Genomic DNA, 25,833 nt, shown 5'->3' with positions numbered 1-25,833 from the left:
AGGATGGTCTCAATCTCCTGACCTCGTGATCCACCCGTCTCGGCCTCCCAAAGTGCTGGGATTACAGGCTTGAGCCACCGCGCCCGGCCAATTTTTGTGTTTTTAGTAGAGATGGGGTTTTGCCATGTTGACCAGGCTGCTCTCAAACTCCTGACCTCAGGTGATCCACATCCTCAGCTTTCCAAAATGCTGGGATTACAGCCATAAGCCACCACGCTCGGTCTCCATTGTCCATTTTTAAAAAAGGACACACAGACAGATTAGAATATAAATGTGTACGTGAAAGAAAATCTCCCAAAATGTTATTTGAATTACTTTTATTTTTCCATTATACTTGCCAAACTTAGTATACTAAACATATATTGCTTTTATAATCAGAAAAAAATAACTACAGAAGAGACATGGAAGATATTCATGGTTCAGGTATGTTCTGGCCGAGTGCCGTGGCTCATGCCTGTAATCCCAGCACTTTGGAAGGCCGGGGTGGGCGGATCACCTAAGGTCAGGAGTTCAAGACCAGCCTGGCCAACATGGCAAAATCTCATCTCTACTAAAGTACAAAAATTAGCTGGGCATGGTGGCACACACCTGTAATCCCAGCTACTCGGGAGGTTGAGGCATGAGAATTGCTTGAACCTGGGAGGCAGAGGTTGTAGTGAGCCAAGATCACACCACTTCAGCCTGGGCAACAATAAAATTCAGTTTCCAAAAAAAAAAAAAAGGTGGCCAGGAGCAGTGGCTCATGCCTGTAATCGCAGCACTTTGGGATGCCAAGGCAAGTGGATCACTGGGTCAGGAGATCGAGACCATCCTGGCCAACATAGTGAAACCCCGTCTCTACTAAAAATACAAAAATTAGCCAGGCGTGGTGGCATGCGCCTGTAGTCCCCACTACTCAGGAGACTGAGGCAGGAGAATCACTTGAACCTGGGAGGCGGAGGTTGCAGTGAGCCAAGATCGCACCATTGCACTCCAGCCTTGGCGACAGAGCAAGACTCTGCCTCTTATTTAAAAAAAAAAAAAAAAAGTATGTTTTAAGTTAACATTAGTAACTGTCATTCCTAAAAACCAGTGACACATGTATTACGGTCAATAAGGGAGATTAGATTCCCTACATATAATTCTCCAACAGGCTTGTAATCAACCCACCAATTTTTATTCGGTGTCCACATGTTCCTACTTCCTTTCAAGTAACAAAACTATTACAGTTGTACATACATTCCAGAAAACAGATAAAAAATTTGGCAAATACACCACCTGAGGCAGAAGACAATGGGGTTAGTCGCAAAGAAGATGAAGATTAGAGGTTTGTAAAGCTTTCCAAGGTCAGGAACTAAGAAAACAGGATAGTAAACAACAGCAAAATGGTTAGAACTACTAAAAATGTTGACATCCCAACTGCTCATCAAGTATTTTTTAAAGCAAGCTTAAAAAAAAAAAAAAAGAATTCATGAGGATTCTCATATATGTGCAAACATTAAAGGAATACTCCATCTTCTTTTTTAGCACTGGAACTGCTACTCTCGCTGAAGTGATGGAAGAGAACAAAAGATAAAGTGATTGGGACAACGAAAATGGGTAAAGATCAGAATTTTCATTCCAGGCTATACAGAGCTAAAACGGATCCTAAATCTAATTGCTTTAGTCCTTAAACAGCTTATCAAGAATCAGGTATCAAGAAGGAAAACCACAGAGGTAGCCTTGAACACTTGTTATGTCTCCAGTGAACAAGGAGAGAAAAGAGATTTCATCTATATCAGGGAATATGGCTTATAAAAACAAAATAAAACCTCAATACTTTCCTAAGAATAAAGCACCAACTGCTTTTCCATGAAGAATTAAAAGAACTGGTAGATAAGTTTTCTGATATGACAAATAACACTATTGCTGAGGACATATAAAATCAGATTTTTTTCATTACCTATTGCAGTTAGTATGCTCTTACTTTTAAAAGGGGTATTATTTAAAATCAGTGGAAACTTAAAGATACGACCATGGGGAAAGGATAGTATAAAAACATACCACTGTATTTGCAAAAGTAGTTGTTTATTTTTTTTAAAAGTTTGCCTATATTTTTTAATAAAGCAGCATTTCTGCTTCATTTTTGTTGTTGTCATAATCAATATTTAATACCAGGGTAAATCCTTCATTGCTTAAGTGTTGACTATGATATGAGTAAATAAAATGCATCACTCTATAACATAAATCACAACAAATCTCTCTTTCACTTTAAATGTCAAGGTCACTTTAAACAAAATATGCTAACCTATAGGATTAGAAATAAACTCACTTTATGATACTATCTAAATTTGATCAATACCTGAATTCGCCAACACGTCCTCAATTAAGTCTAACTTTTAAAAGTAAATATGTCAAAGTGAAAAAAAAAGAAAAAAAGAACGGCTTGTAATGCTGGATTAATTAATTGAGCATTCATTTACAGAGCTCAAAAATGTTGAAGAGGCAAGGCATCCAACATTTGTTTCCAACTGATGATCAAACAAACTTATGGTTAGACCGGTAAGTTCAGGGGATTGAGAATCTTTAATTCTGAGCTTTAGTAAGTCTGAGACTTCCAGAGAAACTCGGGTTTTAAAAAACCTGCTGGTAGGGTGCATACTTTGCCCTTTCTTTTGTTTATTTTGGGTCACAGTAAATTAAGTCCCCCTCAGAGGGCCTGCCAGTTCCCATGGGAACCCTACCTGGTTGTGAAAAATGTGCCAAGAAACTCAGAAAACCAAGGAAACAAGATGTTGAGTTCTCTCACAACTCCCCCTTCCCAAGGCCATTCCCACTTCCTCCCAGACTCAGAACATCCTAGTCAGGGGAACTAAGCACCTCGGGGTGAAAAAGACTTTCTACAGAAGGACATGCAATAGACTGTAATCTTGCTGGATTGGTTTTGAAAGCAACTACAAGGTGGGGGATTTAAGGGAAATAAGGCTGGCTGCCTTCTTCCTCATAAGAACTCACTCTGTGTCTCCCCCAACCACACTGCTCACTTTGCCCATCCCCTTCTCTCTCTCACTCAGTCTTATCAGAACCCAGAACTAGTTCATTTTATTTGTCATATTGTGTACTGCTCTCTGTTCTTAATTTTCCTAAACCCTGACTCAGTAGTTTGCTGTTATCGATTACGCTCTTACAATGTGCTCAAGCACTGCACTAAATGTTTAACATATATCAACTCTTTTAATGGTCATGACAGGACTGAGTTAGGTAATGCTACTCCAGAGATTCAAACTCATGTCTATTTGGTTTCAAAACCACCACAAACAGCCAACAACAGGATATTGATTAAACATTCAATGATATTAAATGATAAAGTACCTCATGTAGAAGACTATTTAATGACATGGAAAAACTATCATATTGCAGGTTACAAAGCAGTAAGTAACATATAATTACGAGCTAAGTTGAAAATTATGCAAACACAGGTGCATTAAAAAAAGATTAGAGTAATACACACTCAAGTATTAACAGATGCTACCCTGGGTGTTAGGGGTTGTTTTCCTTTATCTTCTCTTTTTTTAAAAACAAAAAATTGTTAGAATAAACAAGTGCTGCTTTTATGATTGAAAAAAATGAGCAGTAAATGTTATTTAAAACAAAACAGCAAAAAAATATATATATAGTATCATAAACAAAGACAGAATGAACAATATCACCAGTATTAGCAGAATTCACAGTGGCATTTTCAAGTAGGAAAATTATGGCCATAGAGAAAACTAGACTAAAATTTTACGGGAAAGTTGCAAGCTTTCTCTAAGTTGTACAGATCAAATATGACAATCCTTTACTACTTGTAAGCACATAGAATTGAAACACAAATGCAAAGACACTATTTTTGGTGGTATGTATGAAATTTAAACTGTATTTACGATGCTAGCATATGTGTAAAAAGGGAGAACACCTACCCACAAACATATCTTCCTGTGTAGGCCTAAAATAACCCTGAAAGGATTTACAAGGAAATCGTCATACTGACTGCTTCTTGGGTGGTAAAATGAACCTGTGAAGGACTAGGGCAAAAGAAAAGTCTCCAATTTATGCTCTTTATTAGCATTTGAATTTTAAACCAATTAAATGCATTATCTACTCAAAATAATAATTGAAATAAAAAATGAACACACAAGAGAAAACCTTACAATGATACTGATTTCCCCATAAATAAAAATGTCTAGAAGATAAAAGGGATGTTAAATAATTCAAATGTCTGCCTATTTTATATAATAGCTTGTCAAAAAATATCCTATGTTTCCACAGTGGCTTTCCTGCCAAATGACGTCAAAATGTCTGTTTCGGCAATAAAACAACCAAATTCATTTACTTTCTTGATTTGACTTTTAAAATCTTTAGAAGAAAATTTTTTTTAAATCACTGCTTTATCCATATATGTGCTTTCTACGCAGCTATTTTTTTTCACACATCCTTTCTACATCTATTTTAAAATGTAAAGAACAAGTTATGTTATATAAAACAAAATTTTTTTTTAAATTATATCTTCCTGGCAGTTTAAAAACTAAATTTAAAAAAATCCTGTAAGGAAAAGTACCTTTGCCTGACCATAGAAATCATCCCAATGTAAAAGGCAATCCCTGAAAGAAACAGAAAAAACAAAGACGCAGAGAAATCAATCCTGTACTGGTACCCATCAACCTGGAGACAACAGTTGGAGAACAGAGATGATGACATGGAGTTCAGGAAAAAACAATCCAATCCAAATGTGAATTACAGAAAGCTGGGTCATCCAAGGAAAACAACATACTCTGAAGCAGGTCAGTGTTATCCAAACAGGTATTCTTTTGCTAGCTGAAACAATGTCCAAGCACCCCGCATGCTACTTGTGCCTGGGGCAGCATCAGGCTACTGCATCATTAGAGCACCCAGCAAGGACACACATATACTGGCCCATCAACTAGAATTCCTCAGGAAGGGAAACTTGGACTAAAAGGAAAGACTGGCGCAACGTTTTCCTTGTCCATGTTTTCTTTTTTCCAAAAACAATGAAAAACGATGTTAAAGAAGGCAGAGAGTTCTAAATGTACTACATAATATCATCTTGCCGAGAACATTCTGAATGTTCATTTGGGAGGATCCAAAACCAAGAATAAACTGGAGCCATCAAGCAAAAATTTAAACGGACCTGGTTCAGAGAAAAGCTAATGCTCTGTCAACTCTGGTACTGAACCAAGCTTCATGCTGCTGAAAGGAAGAACAGAAACAAGAAAAAATAGCATTTAGCAAATCACTTTTTTCTTGTTAAGGCCAGAAAGGTCCCAGGGATCCACTACAACAGCCAAGTCAGACATAAAGGCAGATGGACCATATACATTGGAAAGTGAGTGCTACTACAAGCTTAGCATTTTGACAATTTCATGTTGGAGGCCTAAGAAACTTTGAGGAGGAGGATGGAAAATGGAAGGCAGAGGGAAAGGGGGGGAAAGGAAGGATAGAGAGGGAAGAAAGAAAATGAGGTTAGAGAGAAAGAAAGGAAGGGGAAGTTTGTGTCTGTAACGTAAAAAAGACTATCAATTCTACTTTCAGCCTCCGAATGGTGAGAGAGACATCATAAATCTATCTAGACTCAGTGATCTTATTACCATTTGCCCCTTGGAAAGCTGTGATTAACTACACCAAAGCAGAAATACCGAAGAACAGCAACATGACTCATCTTTGTCTTTGATCTTCAAAAACTCTCCCATGCTGTGGAGTTCAAACTACACGCTGCTTTGCTTCCAGACTGCTGGCAGCAAGCAAACTCCACCACTGGCAATAGGAGAAACTACGGAAAAATGTGAAAAAGCACCTGGCTAATGTCAAGAAGTCAATCATTCTGATGGCATTGGATTCCTAAAGCCATTATTTCAAAATGTAGTGAACTGACAAATGACAGAAGGAAACCACCACCAGCCCTCAAATGAAAGAAAACAATTAGGAACCACACATCCTAGAAAAGGAGGAAACAATTCCTTTCCCCAATAACTAACCAAATTGTAACCCTAACCTAACCACTTAAACATTTCAGATAAAAAGATCTGCTTTGACCCTAACCTGGTAGCATGAGCAGAGGTGGAGAAAGAATGAATTCAATCTCTAGCTTGTGGGGGTTGGGAGAAGGTGGGCATAATGGGTGATTAAATTAAAGTCACTGCACAGAAATAGTAGAGATTTATATTATAGCATTCTCAGCAGACAGGCCTTTAACAATCAGTGTTCACAGTAAGTTCAAAGAATCACCCAGTGGCCACAGGACTCAGGGGTTTGTGTGTGACACATAGCCATCACGTCAGTATTCATCAAATTAACTGATATTTAAAATAAAATAATCTTTGATGACAAAAAGATTAAACTTTTGGAACCCTAAAAGTAGTCCAATCAATGCAAAACAGGACAACAAATCTTCAAACTGGGCTTTATGAAATGATTTTCAGAGCTGGTCTGCTGGTTCCTTCTGTTTTTAGAGAGGGGTTAACTAAGGGCCAACATAAAATGGGTGTGAGGTGACCAAAGACTAGATGCACTTCAGGCCAGGACTCCAGGCTCCTGAATTTTTCTACCTCCAGCCCATCCTACAAGGTGGGGCCACCTGCCTCTTTATGGTGGCCCTCCTCAGAGTCAATACTAGGGAAACTACATATTTAAAAGTAAACGTTGTTAAGTCAGAATCTGATTAGAAATACCAGGAAAACAAATTGAGTCTTTCTGGATACTTTAGTAAGATCATCTTTTTAGAGAGTAGAAAAAAGGTAACCTTTGGATTTTCCAAATTAAGAAAATGAGGAACAGTGAAAGAAATGAATTCATCCCAAGTGTAAGAATATGATGACACACAATCTTCAACTGCATATCTTCCCGACTCTGAGGTCACAGAAATGTCTCATCTCTTCATTTTTATGTAGCCTGACAAATTTTGGACAAGGCTGCAGGTCTGCATTTGAGATGCTAGCTTCTATAGTTCCACCCTGAAGAAATAAAACAGTTCCTTCCATTCTGTCCTGCTCAAATTTACTCCTAATGTGACTGCTTACATTCTCTCCCTATACTATTACAAACCCTAGGAATTATAGGTGTCAAACATGATGTCCGTTTTATAAATGATGAAATGGAGGTGTCATGAATGCAGAGACCATCAAATTATGATTTTCTCACTCAAATGTTGAGAGATTCAATCAGAAAGCTAAAAAAGCCTCCCCAGCTCTCTAGCTGCACATGACACCATCTCACCAAAACACGGTCACCTAAACTTCTAATCAAAGACTAGGTCACCTCTGTGACTTTCTTCCTTTCTTTCTTCCATTCTTTACTTTTCCTTTCCTTGCTTTTCTTTTGGTATCTTTTAAAATAAATGGGGGTTAAAGGTTTGGAGGTAGTGGAAACCGAGCCTGGGGGAGGAAACTCTGCTGTTTCACTGCCCACCCTGTGCATCAAACTCTACTAGGACAGGCTCTGAGGAGCTAGGCTCAGCAGCAACCTGCCAGGCAAAAAGGTACATCATACAATGCAGACACAGCAGAGTGGAGCAAGGTACCGACGTACTGACTTCCAACTCATTTGCACTATTACTGGGGAATAGGAACATTAAGAAGCCCAAGCCAGGAGCTGAGGGGGAGATGGGAACAGCAGGGTTCAGTCAAGGTCCATCAACCTTATGTTACTTAGAACTTTAAAATAATAATAGAGAATTCAAGCCAAAAAATATTAGTTTACTGCCTATTAGTTGAGTAAATCCTTCTGTGATTTTTAAGGAGAACAGGATACAAATGATGCACATTTTCAATAATGAAAAAGACACAGAAAAGACCCAAATCAGACCTACAGTATTAAGGAGTGACTGCTCAGCTTCCCTCATGAAGACTTCACACTAGGCAACAAGCATGCTGCCAATCAGATGGAGCAATATCCAACAATTTCAATTCGTACATAGCAAAACATACGAAAACATATTTATCCACCTATTTTTAAGGTCTTGGTTTGTATTTCAATCAGACAGTATTTATACCTAAAGTCTCCCTGAATTAGGGCTCCAAGTCAATATTATTATATAATAGCATGAAGAAATTTAAAAAGCAGGTGACATGGAAACCATTTCCCCAGCTCAGAGCTACATGACAGGCCTTCTCCATTCCTTCTCCACATCCAAATCTTCCATATGACAAAGCACAGGACAAATCCCACCCCTTCTGTAAAGATCTATCGAGGACCTCGATCTCATTCTCAATGTTGAGCACAGTCTTAGGAACTGTGAGCTGATGAAAAGACAAGACAGGCTCTTTGTCCTGTAGGGGTGGGGAGATAGGTCAGACCTGGGAACTACTACAACAGAAAGGGTCACAAAAACATTATCAGAGGACAAAGAACATCAGACTCTACATGGGGAGCCAGGAATACAGAATACAGGTAAGATTCCTGACCAAAAAAAAAAAAAATGTATGAAGGAAAGAAGTTGTGAAATGGCTTTGCATGTCCCCATGGAAAGGTGAGAAGTTCTTTGTGACATATTATGTGGACAGCAATGCCAGAAGTCAGACTGGAAATGGAAGCAAGATGCTCACTTGAAGTTACAATATTTTATATACAGCTGCTTTTCCTTTGCTTTTTATTATATAATCATTTAGGGAGTCAGATTGTTTTCTGCAGGCAAATGGGTCTCAGCAGAGTTGGTGACATGGTCAGACCTACGCATTTTGAAAGCAATTGTGACAGTAATCTGCAAGATGGCATAGACAGAAGAAACAGGGCAAGTAGTTAAGGTGAAATTCCAATAATTAAAATGAGAGATAAGGAAGACACAGACTAAGAGATTCACCAAAAAACAAACAAACAAACAAACAAAAAAAACCATGAAAAAGAGGGGTAATGATGAATTTGGTTATGGAAAAGATCGGGTTAGGGGCTGGGTGACTACTGGTTTTAACATCTGGCGAAATGGATGGGAGATGACATTTAGAAAGATCAATAGCAAAGCCAAGGCAGTTTGTGGGCAGGAGAAAAAAATCATATGGAAACTCTGAACTATATTTTGGACATGACAGATGTCAATTACCCACTGGACCCTGCAGTTGGGTATCCACTAGTCAGCAGCTGGAAGCAGAAATCTACAAGCAGAGAAAGAAATTAGGAGGGGAAATATTCCTAAGAGTCAGGATTATGACTGGAAGCTGGGGCCATTAAATACATAAGGTCACCCAGCAAGTGAGAACTCTCCTATCTGTGAAAGATAACCACAATCAGTACACTTCGCATTAATATTTATCAAATACCACCAAGTGATACATTTCTGTTATCTTACCAGTTACTCAAATCTGTTCTTATTCAACTTCTCATATGACGGATGTCACCTTACTCTAGTTAGAGTGTAAGCAACTTGCAACAGAGATGGTATTTTATTCATCTTTACTGCACCTCTACAAAGGTACCCAACAACTATGTGTCTTTTCTAAAATATTAGTACTATAAAAATAGGCTCTATCCCCAGTATCTAGAACAAAGCTTGACACAGAGTAGTCGTCCAAAAAATATTTCCTGAATGAATAACAGAAATGAATTGGCTAGGCGGAGTGGCTCATGCCTGTAATCCCAGCACTCTGGGAGGCCGAAGCAGACAGATCACCTGAGATCGGGAGTTCGAGATCAGCTTGGCCAACATGATGAAACCCTATATCTACTAAAAATACAAAAATTAGCTGGGCTTGGTGGTACATGCCCCTAGTCCAACTACTCAGAAGGCTGGGGCATGAGAATCGCTTGAACCCAGGAGGCGGAGGTTGCAGTGAGCCAAGATCACGTCACTGCACTCCAGCCTGGGCGACCGAGTGAGACACTGTCACAAAAAAAAAAAAAAAAAAAGATTTTGAGAAATGAATTGGTATTACTAGGCTACTCGTTAACATATTAAGGCCTTCTTAACATAGCAAGTGTTTACACATGACCAAAGCTGCTTCAGGGACTGAGTCCCAAAGAAAATAAACACACCAACTATTGACCTTAGTTTTCAGAGACTACTTGCTGTTCAGCCCAGCCCACTTGTTGAAGCCAGAAGAGGTGAGAAGGCAAAGCTGCAGAAAAAAATACCTTATCCAAAAAGGCCAGATTAAGGAGAAAACCTGGGATTCCTAGGATTCCTATAGTTACTGAAGAAAATTCCTGCACAGTGCCACATAATGCTCTATGTAAAAGAGACAGTGTTCCAGAAGACAGTCTTGTGCTAATTATTCCTAATGTTCTATTCATCAACCTTGAATGGGATGAGCACGGCTCATCAAGAGCTACTGCCAGGAATGATTTCTCCCAGGGTGCATCATATTTCAAAATGCTGCTAATTACTAAGTAGAAGTGATGGAGGTCCTGTGACTAGGATGGCCATGAGACAGGGCAGCCTTCTTAAGTGTACATCAGTGTTCATGCTTCAAGGAAAGAAAACAGGACAACGGTTTGGAGGTAAGCCTATGGACAACACTGGAAATTTGCTTGGGTGTATCAATTCCTCCACACCAACTGTCAGCTGGTCTGCAGGAGGGAAGGCATTACCACCCAGGAGGAGTATTGACAGAAAGAATAAACATAAATAAAGGAAGCAAGACAAAATAGGCAGGAAATCGGAGACGAAAGAATGCTGACATTATCAAACCCTGTCTCACAGATTACTTGGCAAAGAAACTAACTACTGAAGTAGAAACCCAGAAACAAGAGGTTCGGCCAAGAGTCAGGTGACCAGATATAAGAAGCTAAATTGCTTTCCCAGGGCTGCCATAACAAAGTACCGCAAACTACCCTCTCAAAGTTCCGAAAGCTCCAAGTTGAAAATCAAGGTGTAGGCAGGGTCATTATACCTCTAAAGGCCCCAGGGAGGTATCCTTCCTTGCCTCTTCCTAGCTGGTGCACCCTGGCAACTGGCAGCATTTCCTGGCTTGTAGCTAAAACCACTCCAATTTCTATCTCCACTGTCACATGGTCTCTTTCTCTCTGTGCCCAATACTAGTCCTCCTCCTCCTCCCCATTCTCTCCATCCCCCTCCTCCTTTTCCGTCTTCTTCTAGAGTTGGGGTCTCACTCTATTGCGCAGACTAGAGTGCAGTGGCATGATCATGGTTCACTGAGGCCTCCAACTCCTAGGCTCAAGCAATCCTTCCATCTCAGCCTTCTGAGTAGCTGGGACTACAGGTGCAGTCCACCACGTCTGGCTATAGATCCTCTTCTTATTAGGAGACTGGTCATTGAATTTAGGGTCCATCATAATCCAGTATCACTTCATTTTAACTTAATTAATTACATCTGCAAAGACCTTATTTCCAAATAAGGTCACATTCTAAGGTTCGAGATGGATGGGTATTCTGGGGAGATGCTGTGCAACCCACTACACATATCATCATGAAAACATCAGGAAGGACTGTCCAAGCTAGCAATACTCATGGGATAGAACTGTTACACTTTAGGGATACCTAAAGCTTTGCCAGAAGAAGGTAACTGCTCAGGTAAAAGTAAAAAAAGGCAATTCTAGGTATCAATAAAAATAATTTCTTTCAAGAGCAGAAAGTATCACTCAGATTTTAAATGCATTAAAACAAGGGGCTCATTTTTTAACTTACAACTACATGACCTCAATTATGAAGATGTAGCCTTTAAAATATCACTTCTACCACCCAACTATAAAAAGGCGACAAATTTCAACCTTAGAACTAACAGATACTTGTGCATCCTACCTTCTCACACATAAACAAATTGTTCATACCCTTGGGAAAGAAATATTCAAGCAAACTAAACAATTAGCCCAACTTTACACAGCGTAACAAAAAGAGATGCCACATACATAGAAACCCTGGAATGCTGGTGCTTTCCAATTGGACTCTTTCTGAATGATATGGGTTCTTTTGCAGATACACAAGCAAACTTATTTCTCATTAGAAAATTTATATCTAGGATCCCTATATAGATCCTTATAAGTGGACAAAACTGCTCGTATGCTGGAGAAAAAAATACTGAAAAAAGACAGCAATAGTCAGGTTTCCTTTCCAAATGAACACATCTGCATCCAGCCTCACTTTACACTTGTCTACAACATAAGATATTCTGCACAGTATCATCAAGCCCAAGCTCAGAAGAATCTATTCTCTGTAAACCAGGAGGTATAGGAAGTTGGAAGATTTGCAATTCAGCACATTTTATAGGGTTTTTTGGCACATAAGGGTTATTTTTAAAGTGGGAAAAAAAGCCTGTCCTCTCCCTACCCCCAAACACAGCTGAGCTGATTCAGCACAAATCTCCCCTAAAATAAAATCTTGGTTTGCAGAGAGTAAGCATGGAAAGTTCCAGCCCCAAGGACGACATTTCAGAAACCTAGCTGAAAAGATCAGGAGTGGGTGGCTTAAGACAAGCCGACCACAAATCATGTTATAAATATAGGAAAATTCACCAGAAAACTATGAGCAACTTGGGAGTCCAAGTAAGAAAGTCTTTAATAATAAGCAAATTAATACAAGAGTATTACCCAGAGATATGAGAATCTCGAGGATTCTGGTAGCTAATAAATCATTTCCCTCAGGTGAGCATACAGAATAAATTTCCAGGAATGCAGTTGAAAACTCTAGTTTCTTCATTTAACTTAGAGATGCTTTTTGAAGAGGATATTACAATATATATCATACAAATAACACACTTCAAGGCTGAGCGCGGTGGCTCACGCCTGTAATCCCAGCACTTTGGGAGGCCAAGGCAGGTGGATCACCTGAGGTCAGGAGTTCGAGACCTGCCTGGCCAACGTGGTGAAACCCCATCTCTACTAAAAATACAAAAAATTAGCCAGGTGTGGTAGCAGGCGCCTATAATCCCAGCTACTTGGGAGGCTAAGGCAGGTGAATCACTTGAACCTGGGAGGTGGAAGTTGCAGTGAGCCAAGATCCTGCCATTGCTTGCACTCCAGCCTGGGCTATAAGAGCAAAACTCTGTCACAAGAAACAACAACAACAACAACAACAAATAACACACTTCACTAAAGAACTGTGTGCTCAGCTCAACACCCTGATGGTCCTCAAAGCACAGGGGTACTTTTCAGAATCTGCAGGAAAAACAACAACAACAAAAGACAACCAAACACTCATTATTGAAAAGACCATTTAGGTGGCAGCAGGAAGAAAGCTACCTTGTTGAGCTTCCAGAAACAGGCAACTCCGGTCATTTCTGTTAATCAACCTTCTCTAGACAAGAGAGCTAAAAAATCAAGGGGTAAAAGATTAGGATCCTTCCCAAAACCCACAGGGTAAAGGGCATCTAAAATGAACATGGTCTCCAATGCATGTTGACACATTACTACCACTTCCAAGTGGGAGAACTCTTCCTAGAAAAATGCATGGTCGGAAATTACAAGTCATTCAAAACAGCTTTCAATTTGGCAAATATCTTCAGTCATTTGTTCAAAAAATTTACAGCCACATTGAACAGCTGGCACTGAGGAGGCAAGGACAAGCAACCTTGTATAAACCTGTCAATTTAAATCACAATGCATTCACAACCTTAGGGCCTGCTTTGATCATTAATGTAAAGGACTTTCCATAGCATGGATGAATCAAATGAATATGAGGTGAAAAATGTGGAGATGACAAAAGAAATGTTTATAAAATCCAAACTTAAATGGAGGTAATTAGGAACAAGAATCCCCAGACTACCAGCTTTTTGTACTTAACACAGCTGATTAGGTAACACACTGCAATAGACAGAACATACAAGTGTTTTTAAGGAAAAGGACAACATTGATAAATAGCCAGGGAGAAGGGTGGAACCCTCCTCAGGAAAGATCTGTGCCCTTGAAGAGCTCTCACTAGCAGACTGAAAAACTGCTCCTGCTAAGGAATGTTACTCCCGGTACCTTCGGAGATCTATTCTCGTATGGTGGAACAAGCACCTACAGTGCCCCTCAACTTCTCCGTGACCCTGTGCCAAGATAAAGCAACACCTGTCCTTCCTTTCTCCCTGATGCTCCCAGAAGTTGCACTTATGCCAAGGGAACGAAGAGAAAGAGAAATCAAGCTTCAAAATTGGCTTAGCAATGTTATCGAGGACTTCACATTGCTGTATATCCTAGGCAAAGAACATGTAATCTGACACTGCTTTTCTCTGAAGAACGACTTGATAAAACACAATTTCACAGGGACATCTCAAAGACTAATGAGATAATGTCTAGAGGGCTAAAGGCACTCTGAAGGCCGATATATAGTGCCATTACCACCTCCTGATAGCTACAGACTACCTGAAGAATCTACTTTCTTGCAGCATGTAAAGTATGTATTATATACAAGAACAGACATTATTCCAAAAATACCACGACCCTGTCTACATCTGAGTCAGTATACACAACAGAGAAATAAACATTTCCAAAAGTCTTCAATTCAGCATAGCAACTAAAAGCATTGGCATCTGAGTAAAGTCTTTTCTGTGGGCTCCAGTTTCTTTACCTGTAAAGACCAGAACAGCATGTAGATCTTGCAGGGTGGAGGCGAAAATTAAGAGTGAAAACAAAGCTCTTAGAGTTCAGTGCTTACTACGAAGAGGGAACCCAATAAACAGCAGTCCTAACCCTTGAAGATATAATCGGCATTCTATCAAATGCTTTACCAAAAAAAGTCTGTCTACTTCACAGAAGAAATTTCAACGGCATGAAAATCATAAAATGGTAGCCACCAAATTACAAATGAGCCACATTTCCAAAACTCTGCTTAGACATTTAGAATATTTTATTTTATTCCATAGAAACAAGGCTATAAACAGTAGTTGGGTTGCCAACCTACCTCACAGAAGCACATTTACCCAGAATAGAGATAATATCATTACATATATTAACCATTTCCAGATTGATTTTGGATTACTGATATGAGGAGGCAGTCTAACACTCTGATTCTTGTGGCAAAACCAGTAGGAAGGTCACATAGGAGTCCAGGCTAGACGAGATATAAGCAAGGTAGGAGCAGTGCACTGGAAAGGAGGCATCATTCAGATATATATCCAGCAGAACTGGGTGAGGGACTGGAATAAGAGGGTGTCAAAGATGTCTGACAGCCATAGATAATGGGGTAACTCCCATAACACTGGAGGAGAGCCAGTTGTCTGACAGAAGATCAAGAGATTAGCCTTGGAAATTCTGGATTTTTAAGTCTGATACACATGGAGATCATTTCCAATCTGGTACACATGAAGATCATGTACACCTAAAAGTACATACCTCAAGACAGACAGATTTTGAAAAGAGAACAATCTAAGGCAATCTGGATTTGAAATAACTCACTAAATGATTTATAGCCCCATAACTTCCCAAATGTCTGCACTGATCAAGAAAAATGCCCAATTTTAAGTGCCTAAAATGAGCTGGGTTAGTTCATATAACAAATTTCAATGGCATGAAAACCACACAAAGACCACTGCTAGTTTACAAATGAGGCTCATCCCCAATATTTGCTCATTCAAAATAAATAGTAAAAGAGACATTAAAGGAATAGGCATATATCTTCAGGATAGTCTCTGGTAATAGGACAGTTTACAATGAGCATCTACTGTCAGCACTGAAGCTTCAATGCATGCTGGCTTCTTGCAATTCCATCTTTTCCATCATTTTTGAAACTCCAGTTGTCCAAACAAATTCCAAGTTTAAATACAATGATTCGCATGGTGATAGAAATTCTGCAATTAAGGGACAGGAGCTATAGAAATGACTCATATGTCATTTAAAAAAAACTGTATCACATGGATAAACCATATTGAGTCTCAACTTTAGATATTTTACAAGATAACTGGAGGGAAATCCCAATGAAGATCTCAGTTACTACCTTATTCTCCTGAAAGCAAAATGACTAGGGCAATGCAAACTGATCTCTAAGCATTAAGGAAAAAAAAAATTATAAACACAGAAAAAGATTGCCCCTGTTATCAGAAGAGGACCACAGCCTAAGGACACCAATCTCACCATCTTATTCACACAGTGAGAAAATCATTCTGGAGAACCAGAAAACATGTTAAAGTTATTACAAATTCCATTTCAACTGAGCCCGTGAAGAAATTAACACAAAACTCTTTGCTGTGAATATTCCTTAGTCAAGATTTTAGTGAAAGAGGGCAGATGGTAAACAGGAGATGGGAAGGGAGTTCTACTAGGCAGTATGGCAACTGAGGGAGTTTCCAAAATGCTTCAAGGATACATACGTATTCTTCTACCACTCTCTCAATTAGAAACACACACACACACACCCTTTAGCACCAGCACATACTCATCTTCTGAAAGCGAAAGCCCTCATGCATATCTAATTAAATAACACTGAAATTCATGCAATGGGTTGAAAAGGCAATAAAGTCAGCAGAACCAACAAAGAAAGGGAAAAACACTCCTCATGATGTCAGATTAGTTGCACACTGATGCACTTCCCATAATCTCAGAACCAGGAATATATCATAACTGAAAAAGTAGTGCTATGATAGATTCTATATAAAAACAGTATTAAGCAAAATCAAACCATATACTTTACTGGCATCTGGACAAACATGAAATACTACTATCATCCTAGATTCTCATAACTCAACTTCATGAGAGAAGGAAGGCAAGTAATGGCCCCAGTTCACAAATTACAAAACAAAGCCTCCAAGAGAAGTATGGGTAATTTAATTAAAGGCATTAATCCAGAATTAAATCTAGGAAGTGAATCCATTTCCAAAAACTAGGAAGGAGGTCATCAAAGCCAACAAAACACCTTAGCAGTTTACCTTCAATCTTATTTCTCTGCATTCTAGCAACTCCTCAAAATTGTCATATTATCGACTCCCTGAGAAGGTCAAATAATAGTCTAGGCAGAGAAGATGATTTTACCTCCACTAGCTTTCTTAAGCTGTGACAGGCTGCCCTAATCAGCTTTCATGCACACAGGCACATAGACACACATGCTCCCTCGTGGTGCCTCTTAATCACCACGTGCCATGCTGAACAGCTGCAGAGGTCTGAAGGGAATTGGCAGAAATGTGCAATGATGTGCTAGCCACTCCCCTGAGGCAGCAACTGCCCTGCCTGCTCCCAGAGGCCAGAGCACATGGGTGTTCACGGTGGCAAGTGATAGGCCCAGAAGACAGGCAAGTGGTTTCAGGTGGTGAGTGAGGAAAAGCAGTTTGCATCAGGAATGTTCCAGCCCAGCAGAACTGAGTTGCATCCTACTCACTACTCAGGGATACAATATTCATCATTTATACAATGTCACTCTGGGGAACAAAAATTGAGCTCAGCACAAATAGAATACAATCAACTCTGCTGCACAGGAACCAATAAAGGAGGCTTCTCTCACCAAGAGGGAACCTAATTGATTAAGAATTGACTCCATATCTGACACTGGAGGTCAGTCCTTTTATCCTGTGACAGAACACTTTATAATGGCCTGACATACAGTCCTTGAGAGCAGAGCCTGGGTCTAACCTTCCGAGACCATTCAGCAGCTACTGCAATAAGCTATGATCTATGGTCCCAGGGATGAAACAGAATCGGGTTAGGGCAATATTCAAAGAAACCAGGTGAATGCCATAATACATGCCACACAACTGGCTGCACACAAATCAGATATGTGCTGCCACTCCTTTCAATGTGATTTCAGATAAATTTCAATAGAAACCCAAACTTGTGAAGAAATTCCTTGGCTATCTATAAGCAATTGTTTATGAGCCAGTAAATGAGTGAAATGATATCAACTTGGTGGAACAGAGATGTTAGACATTTGATCAGAAAACAGGAGATCTAGAAATTGAAAGAAGCTTAAAGCCATCATTCGCACTCCACTTCACGAATGAATACAGCATGTTGTCAAGTTTTGTACAATGACAAATGAGCCTATTCTCTGAAGAAACCTGAGTAGATTTAATACTCATTTCAAGAATCCAGTTTGGTTTCTCTTCCTCAAAATTAGCAATTTTACCTTATGTCCAACTTCAAAATCTCTTACTATAATTATCATCCTAGTGACTATGATATACAATAAAAATGGCTGTATTTATAATTAGGATACAACATTTTGGTATTAGTACAAAAGTCAGAGCCTTATCAAACCTGTCACAAGGCCAGGTACGGTGGCCCATGCCTGTAATCCCAGCACTTTGGGAGGCCAAGGTGGGTGGATCACGAGGTTAGGAGTTCAAGACCAGCCCGGCCAACATAGGGAAACCCCATCTCTACTAAAACTACAAAAATTAGCCAGCCACGGTGGCACGCGCCTATAGTCCCAGCTACTTGCAAGGCTGAGGCAGGAGAATTCCTTGAATTCGGGAGGCAGAGGTTGTGGTGAGCCGAGATCGCACCACGGCACTCCAGCCTGGGCAACAGAGCGAGACTCCGGCTCAAGAAAACAAAAACAAAAACAAAACCTATCACAGTATCAGTGGTTCAGTTAAGGAAAGCTAATATGGCTTTAGTGTGTTATGGCCAGATTTAAAAAAAATGGTTTTGCCTTTCTGAAGTTACAATAAAAACTGACCCAAAATATATTTCTCCAAACTGAAACTAAGTGAGGAAACTAAATCCAAACTGAAACTAAGTGAGGAAAAGATGAATCACGGTACCTCCTTGAATAGCATTCTTTCAATTACTATCATAGGAACCATCCCATTCATGTTCTTTGTTGATCCAGGACATAAGAAACTACCCAGGACTCTTAGGGTTGGGACATGAGGAAAAATGAGGGGATGCTCAAAGGCTCACTATCAGATTCCCAGAATGCAAATTCTGTGGCCAGTCACAGAATATTATGCTCTAACAAAGAACACAAAGAAATGAAATCTATGGCCTCCGAATTGTTACATTAGAAATACAAAGTCAACATGTGGCCGGGCATGATGGCTCATGCCTGTAATCCCAGCACTTTGGAAGGCTGAGGCGGATGGATCACCTTAGGTCAGGAGTTCGAGATCAGCCTGGCCAACATGGTGAAACTCCATCTCTACCAAAAAATACAAAAATTAGCCAGGCGTGGTGGTGCACACCTGTAGTCCCAACTACTCAGGAGGCTGAGGTGGTAGAAATGCTTGAAATCAGGGAGCAGAGGTTGCAGTGAGCCGAGATCACACCACTGCACTCCAGACTAGGCAACACAGTAAGATCTTGTCCCCCCCCCAAAAAAAAAAAAAAGTCATCAAGCTACACAAAAATCTGCACATGAACTATCAGGAAGCCATATACCCCTTCCTGAAAAAAAAAACTCTTACAGGGGACAGAAAACTCTGCCAGTCAGAAGAATAGAGGGAGCATTGATGCCACAGTGCATTACAATAGGCGTGCTCATAGTCCAGGTCATCCTCCTTCCCCTTATAGCCAGCCTATCCCTCAGGAGTAGCGGAAGCATGAAAAAGGAGCAAGCTTCCCTCACTAGTAAATCCCATAGCCCTGAACATTTAATGAAGGTGGCTGGAGAGAACAAGAGAGCCAACTGAATGGAGCTCAGGGCAATATGCAATTATTAAAACTGGAATTGAGCCCGGACCCTGCTGTGAGACTACTGGCAATCAAACTGTGGTCAGGGCCCCAATTTTAAACCTCTCCCATTGGGTACCGTTTCTGACACATAAACATGCCTCTCTTCATATCAAAGTAATTCCACTTGACTTGATGGAGGAGTGTCATCTGCTGGTAAAGGGCCCGGCTTACAACAATTGCCTCCAAAAGATTAGCTTAAGCCCAACCACTTGCAAATATACTTCTGTCATCAATTTCTTACCTTCTTCCCAATAAGCTTTTTTCGAAGAAATTCCCGGGCCTCAAACATGTAAGGAATGTCATACAGGGGACGCAGTTTCTTGTTCTTATCCTAAAAGGAAAATAAAACATGACATCAGGAATGAACAAAATCAAATGAACACGTCCAACAGCACAAGATATAGGAATGTGTCTGAAATTGGTTACCTCTTAGTATCGCAAATATTAAATGTTAAGACATATAATAAATGATTAAAAAGTATTTGGTTGAAATGCTTTATTGAGAATAGGGCTACCTTTATTCACACAACAGGCTCACAAATAAGAAAATAACGTGTTTGTAATCACCCAAACTGGAAACAAGTGTTCTTTAAAAGAGACATAGTAGCATAAACTGTATTACAGAAGAAGCTCAATAAGTATTAGGACACTTCAAATATTTATAGATATTTTAAATCCAATTCTATTACTCAAAAAATCTTTATTGAGCACCTACCAACTGTTAGTTCCATACAAAGCATTCTATAAATACATGTATAATCCTGGACTCAAAAATTATGAAACTTAAAATAGGAATAGAAGAAATCCTACAGATATGAAATAGCAACACAAAGCAGTTTTTTTCTTCTTCTTTTTTTTAAGACAGAGTCTCGCTTTGTTGACAGGCTGGAGAGCAAGGGCATGATCTTGGCTCACTGCAACCTCCACCTCCTGGGTTCAAGTAATTCTTGTGCCTTAGCCTCCAGAGTACTGGGGATTACAGGCATGTGCCACCACGCCCAGCTAATTTTTGTATTTTTAGTAGAGATGAGGTTTCACCATATTGGCCAGGCTGGTCTCAAACTCCTGACCTCAAGTGACCCGCCTGCCTTGGCCTCCCACCCAAAGTGCTGGGATTACAGGCATGAGCCATCACACCTGGCCAACGGTTTTGATTAAGTGCTATGCTAATACATGTGATATAGACTAGGGACTAAATGCTATAAGAGTTCAGGGAAGTGGAAAGAAGTAATCAGGAAATGTTTCATTGACAAGGTCAGATTTAATATGAGTTTGCAGGATAGTAAAGAAATAGGAGGAAAATTAAAGTTGGAAAAAACAGAAAAACCAAAAGAGGAGAGGCAGAAAGGAACAGTATGTCAACACATACACACTTACTTCATTATCTCATGGGCCCCAGATTCTTCCTAAAAAAGGTGGCTATTCTAAGCAATGTCATTTTTAGATGGTATAAGAGGGTCTATCTAGATGAAGGTAACAGAAGTAGGAAAGGACAGGAGCCCGAGAAATAATGAGAACCACTTGAAGAAATGAATTAACGGGAACTGAAAATGGTGTAGAAAGGGAGGATAAAGGAGTAGGAATCCAATGTGGAGTCATGATGACATGCATAAGTCAAGAGACTTTTGTCTTTGTATAAGAGATCTTGACTACACCAGTTGGTATACTTCACTTTAATGTTTCCCTCCCAGAAGCCTGTAAGTTCCAAGACAAAAAAGACCCATCCTTTGTTTTTCTGTAACTCCCCAGAACCAAGTACAGTACCTCCCTCATTAGTACATACTCAATAATTACAGTTAGTCTTAAGTAGCTCCAAAGAAACACACAGACTGATACACAAAGATCAAATGTGGCACCTGTTATCTTCTGTCTGGCAAGGATTCTTAGGTATGATTGACTGCCATCACCAATTCTGCTTCACGTCTTATGTTATACTTGGCTCCTTAAGAGATCTCTATTTGTAATCTATTTTTATAAAATATCCATAATCCTGTACATGTGTCCCTTGTGTTAACCAGCATTCCCCTAACCCAGGCATACATACAAAGTATGCTAGGAGAACAGGATTGCTTTGCAGAGTTGAGAATCTCCAGGAAAATATTTGCAAAAAGTATAGAAAGAAAGGAGAAAATCAAGGACCAACCCCTACCCTAGATGTACACCATTGATTCCACATCCTCTATGCTTATCCAACCTGGCCGAACCTTTGCCATCTATTATGCACCTGACAAAACAAGACACCTCTGTGTAGTCCAAACTGTACTCAAAGAAAATATTACGTTTTTTCCTAAGTAGCCACTACTCTTAAGTAAAGAGCCTTCATTATTTTAATGCCCCATTTAAAAATCATCCTAAGGTCGATATTATGGTTAAGGGGATCTATGAAATAGATGTTTCCTCCTAGATGCAAACTGAGCCTCTATGCCTCCAGCACATAATACCAACATTTCAATTCATTGACTATGACCAAGAAAATCTCTTATGAGAATGCAGATAACACTTTCAGTGTCAAGGAAATTTGAGTTTCATATTCACTATCCAACTGTTTTCTACTTCCTGTTAAAAAAAAAAAAGGTGGGGGCAGAGGGCATAATTATCATCATTCCAGTGCTCTTCTAAAAAGTTAAGGTAGCTCCTTCTCCCAGATCATATGTGGAAGTCAACATACTCCAAACAGAAGCCTCTGGGGTGGCTGAGCTCTGATCAAGGCCCAGGTGTGTCATGACCACTGTCTAATGGGAAGAAAATGACCATGAACACGAGAATCTTTAGAGGAACAAAATAACATTGAGGTTTTCTTATAGAAAATAAAGAAAATGGGATGCGTAGAAATTGCCTGGGTTAGAGGAATGCTGGTTAACACAAGGGACACATGTACAGGATTATGGATATTTTATAAAAATAGATTACAAATTAGAGATCTCTTAAGGAGCCAAGTGTAACATACAAGCCTTAAAGCAGAGTTGGTGATGGCACTCAATCATACCTAAGAATGCTTGCCAGACAGAAGATACCAGTTGCCAGTAATAAACAGGATTTTAATAAAGACAAAATCAATGGTTATCAGAATCAGCCCTCAGGAATAAAGAAGTGTCAGTGTATTCATATTCACCAAGCAACAGTGGACATTCTATTTTCTGCGGGTAGCTACATGATTACTAAAGTGAACATTTTCAAAAATGAATTGAACAAAATAACAACACTGACCTTACATAGCCTTATGATTTGCCTCAGAACCCAAAATCCTGCACTTTACCCTCTCTCTCTGTCTCTGTCTCTCTCTCTCTCTCTCTATATATATATATACATTTTTTTTTTTTTTTTTAAAGATATAGGGTCTTACTATGTTCCTCAGGCTAGTCTTGAACTTCTGGCTTCAGGCAGTCCTCCCACCTCAGCCTCCTGAGGGGCTAGGACTACAGGCATGTGCCACTACACCTGTCTCCCTACATATTCTGAAACAGCATAGAGATAGACGGGAATGTCAGTTGGCTGTAATTCCAAAACTAGGAATAAAAGGTAAGAAACACTGTTCCAATGGGCCTTCAAATGAAAATTATGGGATGAGGTACAACTAAATGTTTGAAAATGGCTGTCTAAATAAGAATCTTGCTTTTAAGACAATCCACAGGATAAAATACCCTCAAAAGAATGAAGGAAAATAAAGAGTGTATCAACAAACACCCCAATAAGAAACACGGCACCTTCAGAGTCTGATTATATGTCTCTCATGAAGCTAGAAAGAACTAATAGCACAAGCAGAAAACAAGATACCACAGAATGATCTTGTTACTCTAACCCCTCAGAGCTAGTAGTTATTGACATCTGCAGACATCTTACAAGAGAGATATTAGAAGTCCCTGAGAAACCACAAAATAAAAGCAATTCCTGCAAATTACCAGGTATATACAAGCCTTTGAAATCTCCAAGAGGCAACTGAGGTATGGAATGTATTCTCAGAAAACAGGACTTTAGCTGAATCTTACCTGCTTAAAAAGAACTGTCTAGTTTAGATTCTAATTTACATGGAAATATTTTTAAAAAAATAAAAATAGGAAAAAATGCTTGCTTTATAAACTCGTGGGCAGACAATATACAAACCAATAGGTGCTGTAATCACTGTTCATCCTGAGAAACGACATTGCATGTAGGCCCTGCAATGACTCACATTAGAGATGGAAGAGGTAACGTCAGTCATCTGTACCTCTTACCAGTTCGGGAAGGAGGCCCAATACCCACATCTCAGCATCTGAAGATATAGCTACCATTTTTTCAGAAAGGTATTTTTGGCTGGTTGCCAAAATTGGGAGTCTGGTCAATGTCCATTAGGAGGGAATGAAAGAGAACTTGAATCAAGTCCTTATTCACAACCCCCATTCAGGCCTAATTTTACCTAGCCCATTCTTAAACATTGTACCCACAAAACTAAATGACCTTGGGATACTGCAGGATTTTTATAAATGAGGGAGAAATGAAGGCAGAAAAAAGAATATAAATTTATTACCACTGATATACACTCAAAACGGTGAAGATGGTAAATTTTTTATGTATATTTGATCTCATTTTTTAAAGCGTAAAAAACAAAAAAAATTTAAGTCACAAATTATATATTTTAAAAAAGGTTGAAATGTGTGGCTTCATTAAAATTTTAAAAGTTCTGTACCAAAAAGACATAATGAATGAAGTGAAAAGTCAAAGAAAGCACTGACAGTGGTGATAAGTGAAATGGAAGAAAGAACATGGAGAGCAGGAGAGAGAACAGGGGTGCAGGGCCACAGCTGTAATGAGATCAGGGCAGGCCTCACTAAGATTACATTTTATCAAAAACTCAAAGAGGTATGGGATGCCCAGTCATCCGAAGAAAGGCAAAGATAACAGCCAATGCATGTTAGCAACAAAGGCACTACCACTGCAGCTAGAGCAGAATGCAGGAGGGGGAGGCAGCAGGAGATGAAGACACAGAGCTGACTTCACATTTGAAAGAATTATTTTGCCTTTTGTGTTGAGAACAGACACTGTGACAAGAAATGGATGGAGCAGAGGAGACAAATTAGGAGATTATGGTAGTAATCTGGGCAGGAAATCATGGGAGATTACATCAAGGCAGCAGCAGTGAGGAAGGCAAGAAGTGGTCAGAACTGGAAACATTCTGAAAGAAGACAGATGGAACGTTAGGAATGAAAGAAAAGGAGGAATCAAGAACGACTCCTTTTTTATCTGAGCAAATGGAAAGATGGCTGGGGTCATGAAATAAAATGGGGAGGATCACCAGTAGAATAGATGAAGGGAGAAGGGTAAGACCAGGAGACATGCTAAGCTTCAGCTATTAGATACCTGAGTGGAGATGTTGAATGGGCAGTTGGGTATACAAACACGGAGTTTGGTCTGAACCAGCAAAACACATTTGGGAGTTGTTGACATATAGGTAGTATCTTCTAACATTAAAAGGTCATGAATATGCAACAGGAGACTGAGAATGAGCAACCAGTAAGCAGGGCGGGAGGAAAATAGCAGAATGCTGTGTTCTGGAATCCAAGAAATGAAAACGAATGGACAAGAAGGAATCATCAACTGTGTCAAATGCCACAAACTAAGGCAAGCAAAATGGGAAGTAAGATTTGCACTTTGGATCTAGCTAAGTGTGGGTCATTGGTAGTTTGATGAGGATAGTTTTGGTAGAGCACTAGGGGTACAAGCCTGGTTGAAACTACAAATGGGTGCACAAGAGAATGGTAAGAAAAAAACCTGAGGACAGCAAGAACAGGTGATCCTTGAATGACATGGGTTTAAACTGTGCAGGTCCACTTATATGTGGATTTACTCCTGCCCCTGCCATTCCTGTGACAGCAAGACCAACCTCTCCTGTTCTGGTCAACAGTAGGCAATTAATAGTTGAATTCTGGGGGGAATAAAAAGTTCTAGGGCTGGGCGCGGTGGCTCATACCTGTCCAGAACTTCGGGAGGCCAAGGCAGGTATATCACGAGGTCAGGAGATCGAGACCATCCTGGCTAACATGGTGAAACCCTGTCTCTACTAAAAATACAAAATTAGCTGGGCGTGGTGGTGGGTGCCTGTAGTCCCAGCTACTCAGGAGGCTGAGGCAGGAGAATGGTGTGAACCCGGGAGGCGGAGCCTGCAGTGAGCTGAGATAGCGCCCACTGCACTCCAGCCTGGGCAACAGAGGGAGACTCCCTCTCAAAAAAAAAAAGTTCTATATACGAATTTTTGATCATGTGGAGGCTGCCACTCCTAAATCCCACACTATTCAAGGGTCAACTGTATATACAGTCCTTCCAAAAGCTGTGTCATGAAGGAGTACGAAGAGACTATGGTGGCATGCGTCTTCCCTGGCA

At 39.8% G+C, this 25,833-nt stretch overlaps 1 protein-coding gene across 1 annotated transcript in view; it reads right to left on the bottom strand.

Annotated features, from left to right (window-relative positions):
* The window catches only part of LOC108530765 (staphylococcal nuclease domain-containing protein 1-like), a 284,868-nt gene that overhangs the window by 107,069 nt on the left and 151,966 nt on the right, over nucleotides 1–25,833 (bottom strand). The window contains exon 11 of the mRNA XM_017873813.1: nucleotides 19,721–19,810. Coding sequence (XP_017729302.1) covers nucleotides 19,721–19,810 — 90 coding nt within the window. The remainder of the gene's footprint in view (nucleotides 1–19,720; nucleotides 19,811–25,833) is intronic.

The sequence above is a fragment of the Rhinopithecus bieti genome, unplaced genomic scaffold (assembly GCF_001698545.2).
Source record: "Rhinopithecus bieti isolate Rb0 unplaced genomic scaffold, ASM169854v2 scaffold_7683, whole genome shotgun sequence".
Lineage (NCBI taxonomy): Eukaryota > Metazoa > Chordata > Mammalia > Primates > Cercopithecidae > Rhinopithecus > Rhinopithecus bieti.
Note: the sequence above shows the minus strand (reverse complement) of the source record. Positions and strands in the feature narration are given on the sequence as shown.